General features: G+C 38.1%; 2 protein-coding genes across 2 annotated transcripts; one reads left to right on the forward strand and one right to left on the reverse strand.

Annotated features, from left to right (window-relative positions):
- Nucleotides 1-2,051: 2,051 nt before the first annotated feature.
- On the reverse strand, nt 2,052-3,951 carry LOC6031160 (mitogen-activated protein kinase kinase kinase 6). Its single transcript, XM_038266099.1, has 3 exons — nt 3,775-3,951; nt 3,290-3,706; nt 2,052-3,237 (listed from the first exon to the last, which is right to left on the reverse strand). Coding segments are annotated over exons 1-3 (1,338 nt in total). The 5' UTR covers nt 3,777-3,951; the 3' UTR covers nt 2,052-2,318.
- Nucleotides 3,952-13,215: 9,264 nt separating this feature from the next.
- Nucleotides 13,216-13,859, forward strand: LOC119769371 (the record flags this gene model as incomplete). The annotated part of the gene is made up of 2 exons (XM_038261422.1): nt 13,216-13,595; nt 13,658-13,859. Coding segments are annotated over 2 exons (546 nt in total), but the record flags the coding sequence as incomplete, so codon positions are not given.
- Between the last annotated feature and the right edge of the window lie 525 nt (nt 13,860-14,384).

Raw genomic sequence — 14,384 nt, forward strand, 5'->3', positions numbered from 1 at the left:
ACAGTGTCATAAAAACACCGTCTGCAAGAGCCCCCCAATACTTGTTTTGAAGGTTCTAACTGTTAAAAGTAAACTGTTAAAACTCCCAAAACCACGATCAAGTAGCACGTGCTAACGGAGTACATTTTCCATACGCTAACGGACTTTTACTGATTGACGACTTGACTGTTCCGACAAAGCAATAAACGCAAAATTAATTTTAAGGGAAAATGCCAACAAAACTTTTTTTAAATGGAAATTACTGTAGGTATATATTACCTATAAAGTTAATAATAATTTTAGTTAAGAAAAATATAAAGAGTCGACTCTCTGGTTGTCAATAACTGAGGGACCATCGAGACAGATAAAATAAGAAACCAAAAGCCGATTCAATTAGAACATCTAAGCAAAGCATGATCGTCATTTTGCGATCATATTAACAAAGGGAAAGTTGAAATAAAATCAGATGGGCCGTCAAAATAGAGAAAAGTTGGGATAAAGAGAAATGGAAAAAAGAAAGCATTGAAATATGAAATTTGAAGAACTAAACAAATCTTCTACAGAACGAGGAAAACATAGAGGGATTGACAACCAGTGAGCCGACTATAAACAATAAAGACAACTAAAGTCACATACCTGATGATGGGTAATACCTTGGGTAATACCCATCTTACCGCTCACTGAAAAAAGGCACTTTTGCGGGAGCTGCAATTGCTTGATGGCCTACATGCCTTGGCGATCCCCAAGTTGAAGTTTCAATCGCTTACAGCTGCATCCGGAACATCACGCAGACGCCCTGAAGGTGGTATTTTATGGCGTTGTCGTTGCAAACTAGTGATAAAACAAAATTGTAGGGGTCGTGCATAAACCACGTGGCCCTCAAATTTGAATTTGTTACCCCCCTCTAAATTGCGTGGCTTTTCTCCATATAAATTTTTGTAATATTTTTGTAGTATTTTTTGTATAGAGCGAGGATTTTTCCTGGATCATGCATGTTCAAAAGATAAGCCAAACTTTTATTTAGTCACAATTAAAGAAATTTGAAAAGTAAGCATTGGTAATAAATTTTAGTAACTTTTATTTTCATATTTCATCAGGAAAATGTCTGGAGCTACATTTGAAAAGGGTGCATACGCATTTTGACAGCTGCAATTATTTTGAAAGTTCCGAGACAACAAGTAACTATTTAACAAACCTAGAAGTGTTGAGAGATAGCTGGGGAGGACACTGCGAGTTTTGTGAACAAGTTTCCTAAAGCTCAGGAATTAGCCAAATAGTTCAAACTGTCAGAAGGGTGGATTTCTCGTGTTGCTCCAGATATTATGCATCGGTAGCCTCTCGTATTTTTTCGCTCCACTCACTTAGTGAGCAACATTCGTTGGCTGGGCTACTTGCTCAGCCTAGTTACCGAACAAGTACTGTATATATTTTTATTTTATAACTTATTCGATTTTACTTCAGAAAAATCGTTTAAAATCAAAGGATTTATTTACATATTTATCAAATTTCTTCTGTAATTCTGTAATTCTGATAAATTTACATATTTATCAAATTTCTTGTGGAAAAACCTTGAGACACCTAAATACATATTTCAAAAAAAGTTAATCTAAAAATAAAAAGTTTCAGATTGAATTTCACCACATTTTCAGCTTTCATTGAAATTACACAAACACCTAAGCTGGAGGAACAAAGTCCATCGAATAAAAATCTTTTCTTTGTTCATGAAAATACAGCAATATATGGCCCGGATACTAGTTTGAGCATCAAACAATAGTTAGCTTAGAGTACTTCATTAAAAAGCTGTTTACATATTACCCAAATTGCTCCCAAAATTATTTTTTCCATCTTCTGCTACATAATTGTGATTTCGGAAATTAAACGAAATAAGAGCGCGAGTGTTTTCATCCCACGAAGCAATTTTGGGAAAAAAGACTAGAAATGTATATTCTCGATTTTGGCCGCCATCTTGGGATATTGGTTTTGTAATTCTTAACTTTAGAGTAGTTTATTAGGGATGATTCAACTTCAACATAAATAAATAACAAATCACGTGTTTTTTTTCTAATTCCAGATATTTATTTTTCCAGAAGTTGTTGCCAACAAATGGTGGCTAACAAACGAACACAATATTTTATTTGACCACCGTGATTCGTGGACGCATAAAATAATTTGGATTATTTTACAAAACACCTTAAAATTCCTAGAATAGGAAACACTAAATCTAAACACAATTTAACAAAATACGATAAAATATGATGCAGACTTGCAATCTGCGGCACGAAAAGATAAAACTTAAGTGCTAGAGACGTGACAAACAGAAAAAAAAAACCTATACAAAACTATTTAAAACAAGCAATTCGCTCGAGCATGCCGTGCAGCGTGACTCGGACATCCCCGGAGGAAGGACGCATGGTGGCCTCGTGCTGCCAGCACTTGCGATACAAACAGCGATAATCCTGCCGGAGATGATTCAGCTCGATCGAACTCACATCCACACTTTGACGGAAGATGGCACCGAGCGTGGCGATGCTCAGCTCATCCGGATCGAGGTTTTCCTTTGCGGAAGATGTCCCGAAGGAACTGGGCGGTTCCACCAGATCAATGCCCTGCTGCTTGAGGACATCGCTCATGGCAGCGGCGGCACACTCCACGTTCGGTGGCAACTGGCCGGAAATGTTCGAACACATCCGGATGCTGCTGTGGAAGCTTCTTTGCGAGCTGGTTCTGAAGTAGGACTGAGCGATCTCCAGCGAGTTGTCGCTGTTTTTGCGTGCCCGGAAGGCTTGGGGTGGTGGCTGGAGGTTAGTTTTGGGGATGGGAACCGGTTCGGAGCGCAGAATCGCCACCGTTGTGACACTATCCGGACGGAGTTTTTTCTTGACCACGTTGTACGCAACGGCTTCGTTGGACACGATCGAGTCGTACGGATCTTTGCCCTCCGACAGTTGCCACATTGTGATCCCGAAGGAGTAAATGTCTGCTGTTTCGGTGACACCAGCGGTTCCACGTAGCTGTTCCGGAGCCATGTACCGAATGGTTCCCCGGTTGCTGGACTTTTCGTTGATGTTGATCGTGTTAAGGGTCAGTGAGGAACCGAAATCACACAGCTTGCAGAGGTAGTTTCGCACGTGGCTGCAGCTGGAGTCGGGATATCCCGGAACCACCAGACAGACCACGACATTTTGAGGCTTCACATCCAGGTGGACGATGTGGTTACGATGGCAGAAGCACAACCCGTTGATGATGTCACACAGAATCCTTGAATACAAAGAGTTTTAGCTTGATCTAACCAATAAAATATCAAACTCACATCAACCGATGATACACGGATATCTCGACGTTCTGATTCAGCACCGTCTGCAGACAGTGTCCGTCGAAGCGTTCCATGATCACCAGACCGTACTGCGCCCCGGAAATGATCTTCAACACCCGCACAATATTCTCATGCTTCAAGTTCAGCACGTTGGACTCGTTCCGCAGCGAATCGTACCGACACTGGTGCTTCTTGTGCTTCTCCAAGATCTTGACCGCCACCGGTCGGGCTTTGTAGCGTGCCTTGATGACCACCCCGTAGCTGCCCCGGCCAAGGATGGTGTACCGATTAGGGCCACCGCTACCTCCACCGCGACCCTGCGGATACTCATCCCGCAAGAATCGCTCCCGGTGCGGCGTGTCAAAGTCGATCTCGATCTTCGGGACGGTTAGCGACGAGGGAGGCGCGGGGAACCTGGCATAACCATATTGATTTTTAATAACATAATTTGCTGTTTGCATGCCAAACGATAGAGTACTTACATACTGGGAGTTCCAAACGACTGATGGATTCATTGAAACCTTGGAGATTTTACGCACCGTGGTCTCAAAATTACTATAAAATTTTTAAAATACTTAATTTTTAGAATAAAAACTATAAACGTGTTTTTTTTGTACGACGTGCACACGGGATCATATACTTCACAAACAACAATCCTTTTGTTAGTTTGTAGAATGCTACAAGAAGGGTAGCACATGGAACGATGAATTCGTCGGTTCGTCTTGAGTTTACGATCACTACTTGAGGATAAGTCGTGCTCTAGCAGTATACATTCAGGCGCAATCGTTAGTGGTCGTATGCACCAGTATGAAATACAAACTTTTTTTTTAATTAGACTAAAGAATTATAATCAGATTTTGTCTTTTTATTAAAAAAAAAGTGTTTTTAAAATCATTCAGTCGAACGCAAAAAAACATGCTCTATTTTTTCAAATTTTGATGCACTTCTCAAGATTGGACTGGTTTGCAGAAATATTGATGAACTTTGTAGAAAATGTTCAAATATTCGTAGTAATTTTACAAATCAAAGCAATAATAATAATACAATTTTCAAAACAAATTAAAAAAAAAGCATTGGAAGGAGCATGTTTGAGATTACATTTGAATGATAAATGATTGAAAATTTGTTGGAACTAAGATTCGTAAGAAATATTTCCGTAGTAACAGTTCAGTAGGGCGAATCTGCGATTGTAAACAAAAAGTCTATCACTTTTGCTCAAGTGACAGTTCACGTCAAGTAAGAGGGGGATAGACTGTTTACTACAGATTTGTTCAAACTTCCAAACCTCTCAACTTGCTGAAAATGCATATGGGACATTAATGCGAACATGGGCAATAAAAGATCAAACTATGAGGTAAGGTTGTCAGATCTTCATACTTTAAACTTGACTATCTTTAATCAGTATAATAAAAGATAATCAAAAAAGAATAAAACTTAATATTCTAAATTTCGGAAAAACAAACAAATCTAGCGAACTTTTTGAAAAGTTTTTCTGCAAAGGACATACTTTAGCTAAACCTTTCTTATCCGCACTTGCGATCGATCCCGCAATCAGCCGATTACGCACGCACGTAGAAGCAATTATTTCATGTTCCCATTCTCAACAACCCCAAAGTTTGAAGCAGTTATTATTATGGGTGGTGGTGTGGTGCGCCTCAAAGCTCAAAAACTCCCGACCCGATTGGATTGAACTGAACGAACGAAAATAAAAAAAAAAAACAGGCCAATATCTAATGTTGTATAAACATACACAGTGCGAAACAACAACAACAACACGTGGCATCACATTCCTGTGTTCAGTTATGAGAGGAGGAGTAGTAGCAGCAGCATAGCGGCCAATCCACCCACCACCCCCACTGTTGCTGTTGCTGTGGTTGCTGCGATCGGTTTGGGTTTGGGGGTGGTGACGATGAGCAAAGTGCAGTATGGCGGCTGGGCACGCAACAATAATAAAATAACTGTTCGAAGTGAAATCGAAACACTTTATTTAGCAGCAGCTCGCTTCTGGTTTTGCTTCTGGAACGAATACCTTCATACCTTCAAGGTATTTAAAATGTTCAAATTTTAAAAGCATTTATTATTCTATGAATTGCCTTAAAACAAATGAGCTTAAGCGAATTTTAGTTATAATTATAATATATCTAAATAGATTTTAATTTAATTTTGTTATTCAATAAGAAGATTATTTAAGTTTAATCGTTTTCAAAGAAAGCTTTAAATACCTGCAAATGAACTAAATCATGCTAAAACGGGTATAAATGGCTACACCGCACTAGTCTGGTGACTGTGGGCAATGTTGTATTTAGTACCATCAACTAAAAAGCTTCATTGCTCGCAATGGTACAATACACTACAACAGAGCAATTCTCTAGATGATCGCAATTTTTCATGATGTTCCTTTTCATTGTAGGGAAGCGATTTACCATAATAATTTAGTACAAGTAACCTCAGAGGCATCGAAACGTTGAAAAGTTGAACTTTTCAGCACGCAAATGACAGCTATGATAAATTTATCTGTTTTTTGTCTTTCTTAACGAAATTGCAAAAAGTAGTTTTTTTTTTTGAGTCGAAAAATCAACTTCAAAAAAACCTGCGTGGGAAAACTAATGACGCAAAATTCAAAGAAAAATCTATTTGCGAAAACCTAGAGAATTACTCAACAACAACGAAAACACAGACACAGCCAGTCACTGGTATTGCTATATTGTTTTTAACGTTGATGTTCTCGTTGCCTTTTGAGTTGTGATTGTTGTTCGAAAGCGCGCGCGAAATAAATGTGCTAAATGCACGACAGGAAGCGCGCCACCATCGTCGAGCCTTAAAAGGGTGACGAAACTGTGCTTTTGACCTGCGGGACCTGCGGGTGCATATACAATGGTTAAATTGTAATTTGTAATAAATGAAACATGACAGTCAAATGGCAGCCTCATAGTAGTTTTCAAAATATGGCAACAGGTTAATCTTCAAAGAAAAATATTGAAATTGTTTGTCGACTCCAAATTAGAATAATTCCTTCTTAAAAAAGTATTATTTAATTTAATTTTCATAAAAAAAAAACTCAGGAAACAACAATGAAACCGATTGCATCGTGGTGGTATGCCGCAAAGCCTGCTTCGATCCACCAGCCTTCCCGATAAACTAAACAAAACATCAAACTTTCCGTTGAGTAGCCTACTAAGGTGCGCTACACCCAATCAGGACCGCCGGCAAACTGCACTCTGTGCGGCAGGTGTTGCTTCGATCCAGGATAACATAGAGAACTAAAAAGTGGAACGGGAACTAAAAAACAAAAACCCTACCCCGGGAAGGGAAGGTGTCGACACGACCTACTCCCCTCTATTCTGCGGGGCCAGAGGCGTTTAGGTTCCAAAAACGGGGTTCGTTCTACAATCCCAGTTCCTCACTAAGGCAGTCGGTTTGTGGAGTCCCGCTCGTTCACGCGCGCCATTGTTTTTTTCGTTCCGCGCGTAGTTTTGGTATTACATTTTTTTTTTGGGTAATGAAAGTGCCATTACCTGTGCTGTTGTGGCGGTATCGATAGTTTGGTTGATTGGAGTTTGGTTTGGTGGGCTTTACTTGGTGAAGAGGGCCGTTGCACTTTCCATTGACTTTTAGTGACTACGACCCAGTAACGACGACCCACTTGGTGCATCGCAAACATGGCTAATTGGGGTCCCGTTAAAGTTAACAGCAAAGAGTAAGTTGGATTTAAGGATACTAAACATTCGCTACGGTTTCGTAGGTGTTGATGGATCTACTTAAAAAGAACAATAAATTGACTTTTAAAATTGCAAAACCTAATTAAAAGTTTGCCATCCATTAGACCATATCAATAACCTTATATTATGTTGCTTTTAAATACATAAAAAAATAAAAAAAAAATGAAGAAAACTAATTTAACTTTTTATACAAACGGCGACCTTGGTGAAACTAACCCAAGGAATAACAATATTTACAGTACTGTAATGTACAGCCACATAATTTTCGCAGTGCCATTTTAGCCTGTTTTTCTAACGCCTCATTAAAACAATAGTTTTAATTCATCAATATTTAAAACGGGTAATCTGCACATGATCGCATAAATGTCCCATATGCATTTTCATCGTTTTTGAGTTGATGATGCAGTTTGGTTCAAAATCGGGTGTTCTTTCAGAAAAGCATATAACATCCAGTACTACAGTTCTAGAAATCAGGAGGAAATCAATTTTTTCACGAAAACTTAACACGTAGTCTTATGTGTGGGACAAACTTCAATGCGTTTTTCTCAGCTTGCTGTTTTTGCATATGGGACATTTATGCGAACATGGGCAGTAATTCTCCGTCAACTCACACAGCAGTTGCCCCGACAGCTCTTCGAACCAACTTTTTCAAAAAATCATGCATCCGATTTTAGCTGTCTTAGACGCAAAAGAAAGGTGATTAGTTTGGCTATTTGGGAAAAATAGTAGGAAGTTTCAAAATTCTAGCTTAACATTTGAAAAGGTCGTATGAAAACTTAAAATGCTGTTTTGAAGGTCTCGGGACCAAAAAGCCTATGTCCGAAAATATGTTTACCTGATTCCTCGGAAAATTTTACATAGCATATCAAAAAATGGTAAAGTTATGTTTTCAATTTTCTGAAATACGATTTTTGCCTTCCTCACTGAGGTAAGGCTATAATCCTGCTCGCAAAGTGAACTTTTGAAAAACAGCTCGTAGACCTATATTCATGTATACCTATCGACTCAGAATCGAAAACTGAACAAATGTCTGTGTGTGTGTGTGTATGTGTGTGTGTGTGTGTGTATGTGTGTGTGTGTGTATGTATGTATGTGTTCAAAATTCTTGCCAAGTTTTCTCAGCACTGGCTGGATCGATTTTGATCAAACCGGTTGCATTCGACTTGGTTTAGGGTCCCATACATCGCTATTGAATTGTTTGAAGTTTCGATAAGTAGTTCAAAAGTTATATATAAAAATGTGTTTTCACATTTATCCGGATCTCACTTATATGCATGAAAACTATGTCCGGATCCATCATCCAACCCATCGTTAGTTAGGTTATCAAAAAACCTTTCCAACGAGTCCAAAACATTGAAGATCTGGCAACCCTGTCTTGAGATATGGTCACATAAGTAATATGTATGTACTTTTTGGAAGCCGGATCCCACTTAAATGTATGTAAACTATGTCCGGATCCACCATCCTACCCATCGTTGGTTAGGTTATCAAAAAACCTTTCAAACGAGTCTAAAACATTGAAGATCTGGCAATCCTGTCTCGAGATATGGCCACTTAAGTAATATTTATGTACTTTTTGGAAGCCGGATCTCACTTAAATGAATGTAAACTATGTCCGGATCAACCATCCGACCCATCGTTGGTTAGGTTATCAAAAAACCTTTCCAACGAGTCTAAAACATTGAAGATCTGGCAACCCTGTCTCGAGATATGGCCACATAAGTGATATTGATGCACTTTTTTGAAGCCGGATCCCACTTAAATGTATGTAAACTATGTCCGGATCCACCATCCTACCCATCGTTGGTTAGGTTATCAAAAAACCTTTCAAACGAGTCTAAAACATTGAAGATCTGGCAACCCTGTCTCGAGATATGGCCACATAAGTGATATTGATGCACTTTTTTGAAGCCGGATCCCACTTAAATGTATGTAAACTATGTCCGGATCCACCATCCTACCCATCGTTGGTTAGGTTATCAAAAAACCTTTCAAACGAGTCTAAAACATTGAAGATCTGGCAATCCTGTCTCGAGATATGGCCACTTAAGTAATATTTATGTACTTTTTGGAAGCCGGATCTCACTTAAATGAATGTAAACTATGTCCAGATCCACCATCCGACCCATCGTTGGCTAGGTTATCAAAAAACCTTTCCAACGAGTCTAAAACATTGAAGATCTGGCAACCCTGTCTCGAGATATGGCCACATAAGTGATATTGATGCACTTTTTTGAAGCCGGATCCCACTTAAATGTATGTAAACTAAGAGAGCGTTCTTTTATTACGTAACGCAGTAGGGGGGGAGGGGGGGGTCGGAGGCCGTGTTACGCTCCATACAAAATTTTTAAAATTTGTATGGAAATTTTGTTACGAGGGGGGGGAGGGGGTCTAAAAGTCCGATTTATCGCGTTACGTAATAAAAGAACGCTCCCTAACGTCATGATTCGAAATCCGGACACTTAGTAGCATATCATTTTTGTTATAGCTGGCAAAAAAACATGTAATAAGTTGGAAATGTAGAAACATTATCAGGATGTAGTATAAACAGTCAGTTTCAAGAAAATGCATGCAAAATATGTCTTTTCTAACAATTTTTCATCAGAATTTTAAAATTAACATGGCTTGTTGTGCTTCGAATCCCGGACACTGATAAAAGCTGATTCGAAATCCGGACACTTTTGCTTCGAATTCCGGACACTCGATTTTACTTATGAATCGCACAAATTTGAACTAAAATTTAAGTGAATGGCATTCTTTAGGTCTCAAATAAGCTGATTAAATCAAAACAATCGATAGTTTATATAAAAATTTGCTAGAAATCGAAACCACAAATTTCTGCTTTGCCTTCCCGGTGCTTCGAACGCTTATGAAATATTTCAATTGAAATGTTTCGCATTTTTGGTAAACTTATAATTTTATTGTATTTAATTATTTTGGCATTAACTACAGCGTTCAAACTAACTTTAAATGAAAGTTGATGTTGGAATTCATCAAATAACACAGTTTTGACATTCATAATGCGACCTTATATCCAAATAATTGATAAAACAAAATGAAGTGTCCGGGTTTCGAAGCGTCCGGGAATTCGAATCATGACGTTATGTCCGGATCCACCATCCGACCCATCGTTGGTTAGGTAAACGAAAAACCTTTCTAACGAGCTCACAGCATTGTTGATCTGGCAACTTGTCTCGAGTTATGATTACTGAAGTTATATGTGTGTACGTATTCTGGATCTAAAAAAAAAATAGCTGAAATGTGTGTCCAAACCACTCATTTGACCCATTGTTGGTAAAAAGTGAGGAAGGCATCAACCACGTAGGTGGATTAAGTTAGTTTTTTAAAATAAAAACTGGGTTTTTCGACGCGCCACGCGTCAAAATGGGAAAATTACGAAAACGGCAAAAAAACGACTTTTTTCACTAAAGCTGCGATAACTTGAAAATTTCAGCGATGACCTATACATGTTAGGGTACCAAAAGTTGCGTATTTCAATTACGAAAATTTTGGAACCCTAACATGTATAAGTCATCGCTGAAATTTTTGAGTTATCGCAGTTTTAATGAAAAAAGTTGATTTTTTGCCGATTTCGTCCCCGTTTTTGCGCATGGCGCGTCGCAGCATTTTAAGTTTTTATACGACCTTTTCAAATGTTAAGCTAGAATTTTGAGACTTCCTATTATTTTTTCCAAATAGCCAAATAGCCTAACTACGAAAATGGCAATTTTTTGGACCACCCCAACACGGCATAGGTCACCCTAATGGCCAAACAAAAAAAAATACGGGTTTAATTATTTTGGCCAAGGAACCCCTAGAAAAATTTTGAGCCCGCTCGGAGAACTTTTTTTAAATCATGCTGTTTTCGTGGGGAATTGCTGTATACAGGGGCGGTATGACCAATTCTACTTTTGAACATTCGAAAAAATACTTGTTTTCTCAATAAATTTCAGTCTGAAATGGCAATGGTTTGAAAATTTCGTGTCAAAAAAACTTTTTTACGTTCGAATTGATGGCGTAATTATAATTCCAAAAATCGTGTTTTTCATTTGAAAAAAATACAATAATTCTGCCAGTTTTCGTTGCTCAAGTGGAAGATATTTTGACACATGTAATTTTATGGGAAATTTAATGTATTTTCGAATCTGCAATATTTATTTTCATTTAGAACAAAAGTTTTTATTTCAGAATTTCAAGTTTTCATGTCTTATTTTGAAAAATATGAAATTCCACGAAATATATTCGAACTCAGACATGTTTGAACTAATATTTGAAAGAATGGAAAAACGAACAAAAACATTACTGAATACAGAAAAAAAAATATTTTGAAAAAAAACTCATGTTCAAAAAAGGGAAAAGATAATCAAAGAAGAAATATTTAATGAACAAAAACTGAACAGGATTTGGTACAATGGACATTGGGGTGGTTCAAATTCCAAATTTGACGAGATAGCTCTTCGGTGTATTCAGTTCTAGGGAACACTGTTCTGAGCAATTTTGCTGAGGAGCACAAAGCTCTATCTTCAAAGGGATTTTAGAGCCATTTTTGTGATTTAGGTTAAAGTGTTTATGATAAAATGAGTCAGGCTTATGTCGTAGCAAGTTGATGTCTTCTAGACTTATGAAATTACACATTTATCTTCCAAGACGACGAAAATCGAAGCTATAGCCAAAAAATGACGAAATAGACACCATTTTCAAATGCGAATAACTTGAAAAGGTGGTGGAGTTTGACCTCTCTCACACATTCTAGAGTACATTTGCTGAAATTAATAATTTCAATTTGAAAATGAGCATTTTTAAATCGTTTTTTGCCCATCACTTTGACCAAAATTCAGTTTTCAAGAATAAAAATTTTGACAAGCTCTACAATTGTCTAAAAGGGCCCAAAAATGTGAAAATGATCTAGTGATTGTGAAGAAGAAACAAGTTTTAGCTGATATATTTCAGGAATCCAGCGTGCGAAAACTATCTCAGATTTAGTTATATTTGCACCAGCATATAAATAAATGTTATTTTTGTGCAGTTTTTGGGAGTTTGGGGAATTCCGAAGAGTTCTAACAAACCACATTTCTATAAAGTTGTTGAAAAGGACGAACCACAAATTTTAAAGATTGTTTTGCCTTCCTCACGTTACTGAGGAAAGGCTATAAAATCACTCGAAAAAAGAACTTCTCAATTCTTCTCAATCAAATGTTGAGCAAATGTCTGTGTGTGTTATGGGATGTTGATCAAAAAATTGTCACTCGATTATCTCGACATTGACTGAACCGATTTTGTCCGTTTTGGCGTCATTCGATCCGTCTTAGGGTCCCATAAGTCGCTATTAAAAATTATGTAGTTTAGTTAAGTACTTCAAAAGTTATGCTAAAAAAACGATTTTAACAAAAGTCCGGAAGATTGTAAAAAGGGTGGTTTTTGTAAGAAAACCCGTCATGCTATACAATTTCAGAAAGGAATTTAAAAGACCTTTCCAACACGTCCAAGACATTGAAGATCTGACAAATCTATCAAAAGTTATAAGCACTTAAGTGTTATTTATGCACTTTTTGGAGGCCGGATCTCAAATATTTTGATGAAAACGTTTTCCGGATCCACCATGCGACCTGTCTTTGTATAGGTATTCAAAAGAGCTTTCCAATGCGTCCAAAACATTGAAGATCTGACAACCCTATCAAAAGTTATAAGCACTTAAAAGTTATTTACGCACTTTTTCGAGGCCGGATCTCAAATATGTTGATGAAAACGTTGTCCGGATCTATCATGCGACCTATCGCGGGATGGGTATTCAAAAGAACTTTCTAACACGTCCAAAACATTGAAGATCTGACAACCCTATCAAAAGTTATAAGCACTTAAGTGTTATTTACGCAATTTTTGCATTTTGGATGGCACCCTTTAAATGTGAGGAAGTCGCCAACCACCTAAGGGTGGATTAAGTAACGTTTTTCTATTCTAATTCTATCTGTAACAAGCTAAATTTTAGAATTCAAAATAACAAAATTTTAAAATTAAGTATTCTTTGTTGTAAGTTTATTTCTAAGAAAGGGAATAACGTTGAAAAACCGTTGAAACCACGGAGTTTAGAAATGATCCCATTTCTAAAGTTTAAAAGATTCATAATGAGATTTCTATCCATATTTTGCCACATTTTACCTAAATTAACTCCACCGTTAAAGCGCCTCCACTAATTAAGTGATTTAAAAATCGTTTTCCACGCCGTTCTGTTCCCCTATCCCAAACAGGAAGCTCACGAGAAGTCCCAGCAAGTCGAGCGGAAGTGGGCTGTTTAGCGAAACGTTGACGGCCGCCCTTGGCAAGCGCAAGAATAGGTTCAAAGAGATCACCGAGGAGCTTAATCTGCGCATTAATAAGGAGGAGGAAACCGAGGAACTGTACGAGCCGCCCTTGTTCAACGTGGAGAAAATCCAGCGGATCATGGAGCGGGTGGTCGAGAAGCAGTTCGAGGTGAAGGACGAGGAGGAGGGGGCCAAGTACATTTACGATCCGGCGCTGAATTTGAAAATGTGTCAAACGATCGCCAAGCAGATCAAGGATCGCGTCAAGGCCATGAATTACAAAAGGTTGGAAGAGTTGGTTGGGGTATTTGGAGGTTGGTTGATGTAATGGCATGTTTTGTTTTCAGGCACAGAATTATCAGCTTGGTATCGATTGTTGAAAAGCAGCATCAGGGAGTTTACTACAAGATGAAGTATATTTTAGATCCCAAGATGGACAACTTTGTGCGACACTACCATGAGACACCCTATGTTTATATTACTGCAACTGTTATATTAGTTCATAAGGATTGAATAAAGTTATTTAAAAATGTTGTGATTCATTCGAAATTGCGGTTTCTTTGGTAAAAATTCTGAAAATAAAGTCTCTTATTTCACGAAACCGTTGTAACCAGATCCAGTTGAATCGAGCAAATCGATACTTGACTTATTTGCTCCAGTGTCAGCATCTCAACGCGAGAAGATTGATTAGTCACTGGATAACCACTAAACCAATGCGTCATCGTACCTTCATTCAAATGTACCTATATCTACCACTAGCACCACTTAATACACATGTAATGGAAGTGTTGTGTTTGTAGTCAAGTCACCGCGAGATAGCCCCGTGTATCTCAACACCGGAAAGCAATCCATCTCGCCGAAAGGTCTCGCCGTCTAACGTGCTGACATGGACAAACAGACGAGGTTTATTTCACCGCCAAAAATAACGGTCTAATAAGACTTGTACCAAATTTATTTGAAATTTCTCAATTCTTCTTTCAAGAAAGCTTAGTTCAATTGTCTAGGGCACTTCAAGCGCGCAGCACACAGCTCTGGACAGTTTGTGAAGTTTTGACTTCACGGCCTGGTTCAAAT

The sequence above is a fragment of the Culex quinquefasciatus genome, chromosome 3 (genome assembly GCF_015732765.1).
Source record: "Culex quinquefasciatus strain JHB chromosome 3, VPISU_Cqui_1.0_pri_paternal, whole genome shotgun sequence".
In the NCBI taxonomy this organism is placed as follows: Eukaryota; Metazoa; Arthropoda; class Insecta; order Diptera; family Culicidae; genus Culex; species Culex quinquefasciatus.

Coding starts and splice junctions, on each gene's coding strand:
- LOC6031160 (XM_038266099.1), bottom strand. Junction 3,238..3,289: donor TCCGTGTATCATCGGTTGAT/GTGAGTTTGATA, acceptor TTTGTATTCAAG/GATTCTGTGTGACATCATCA.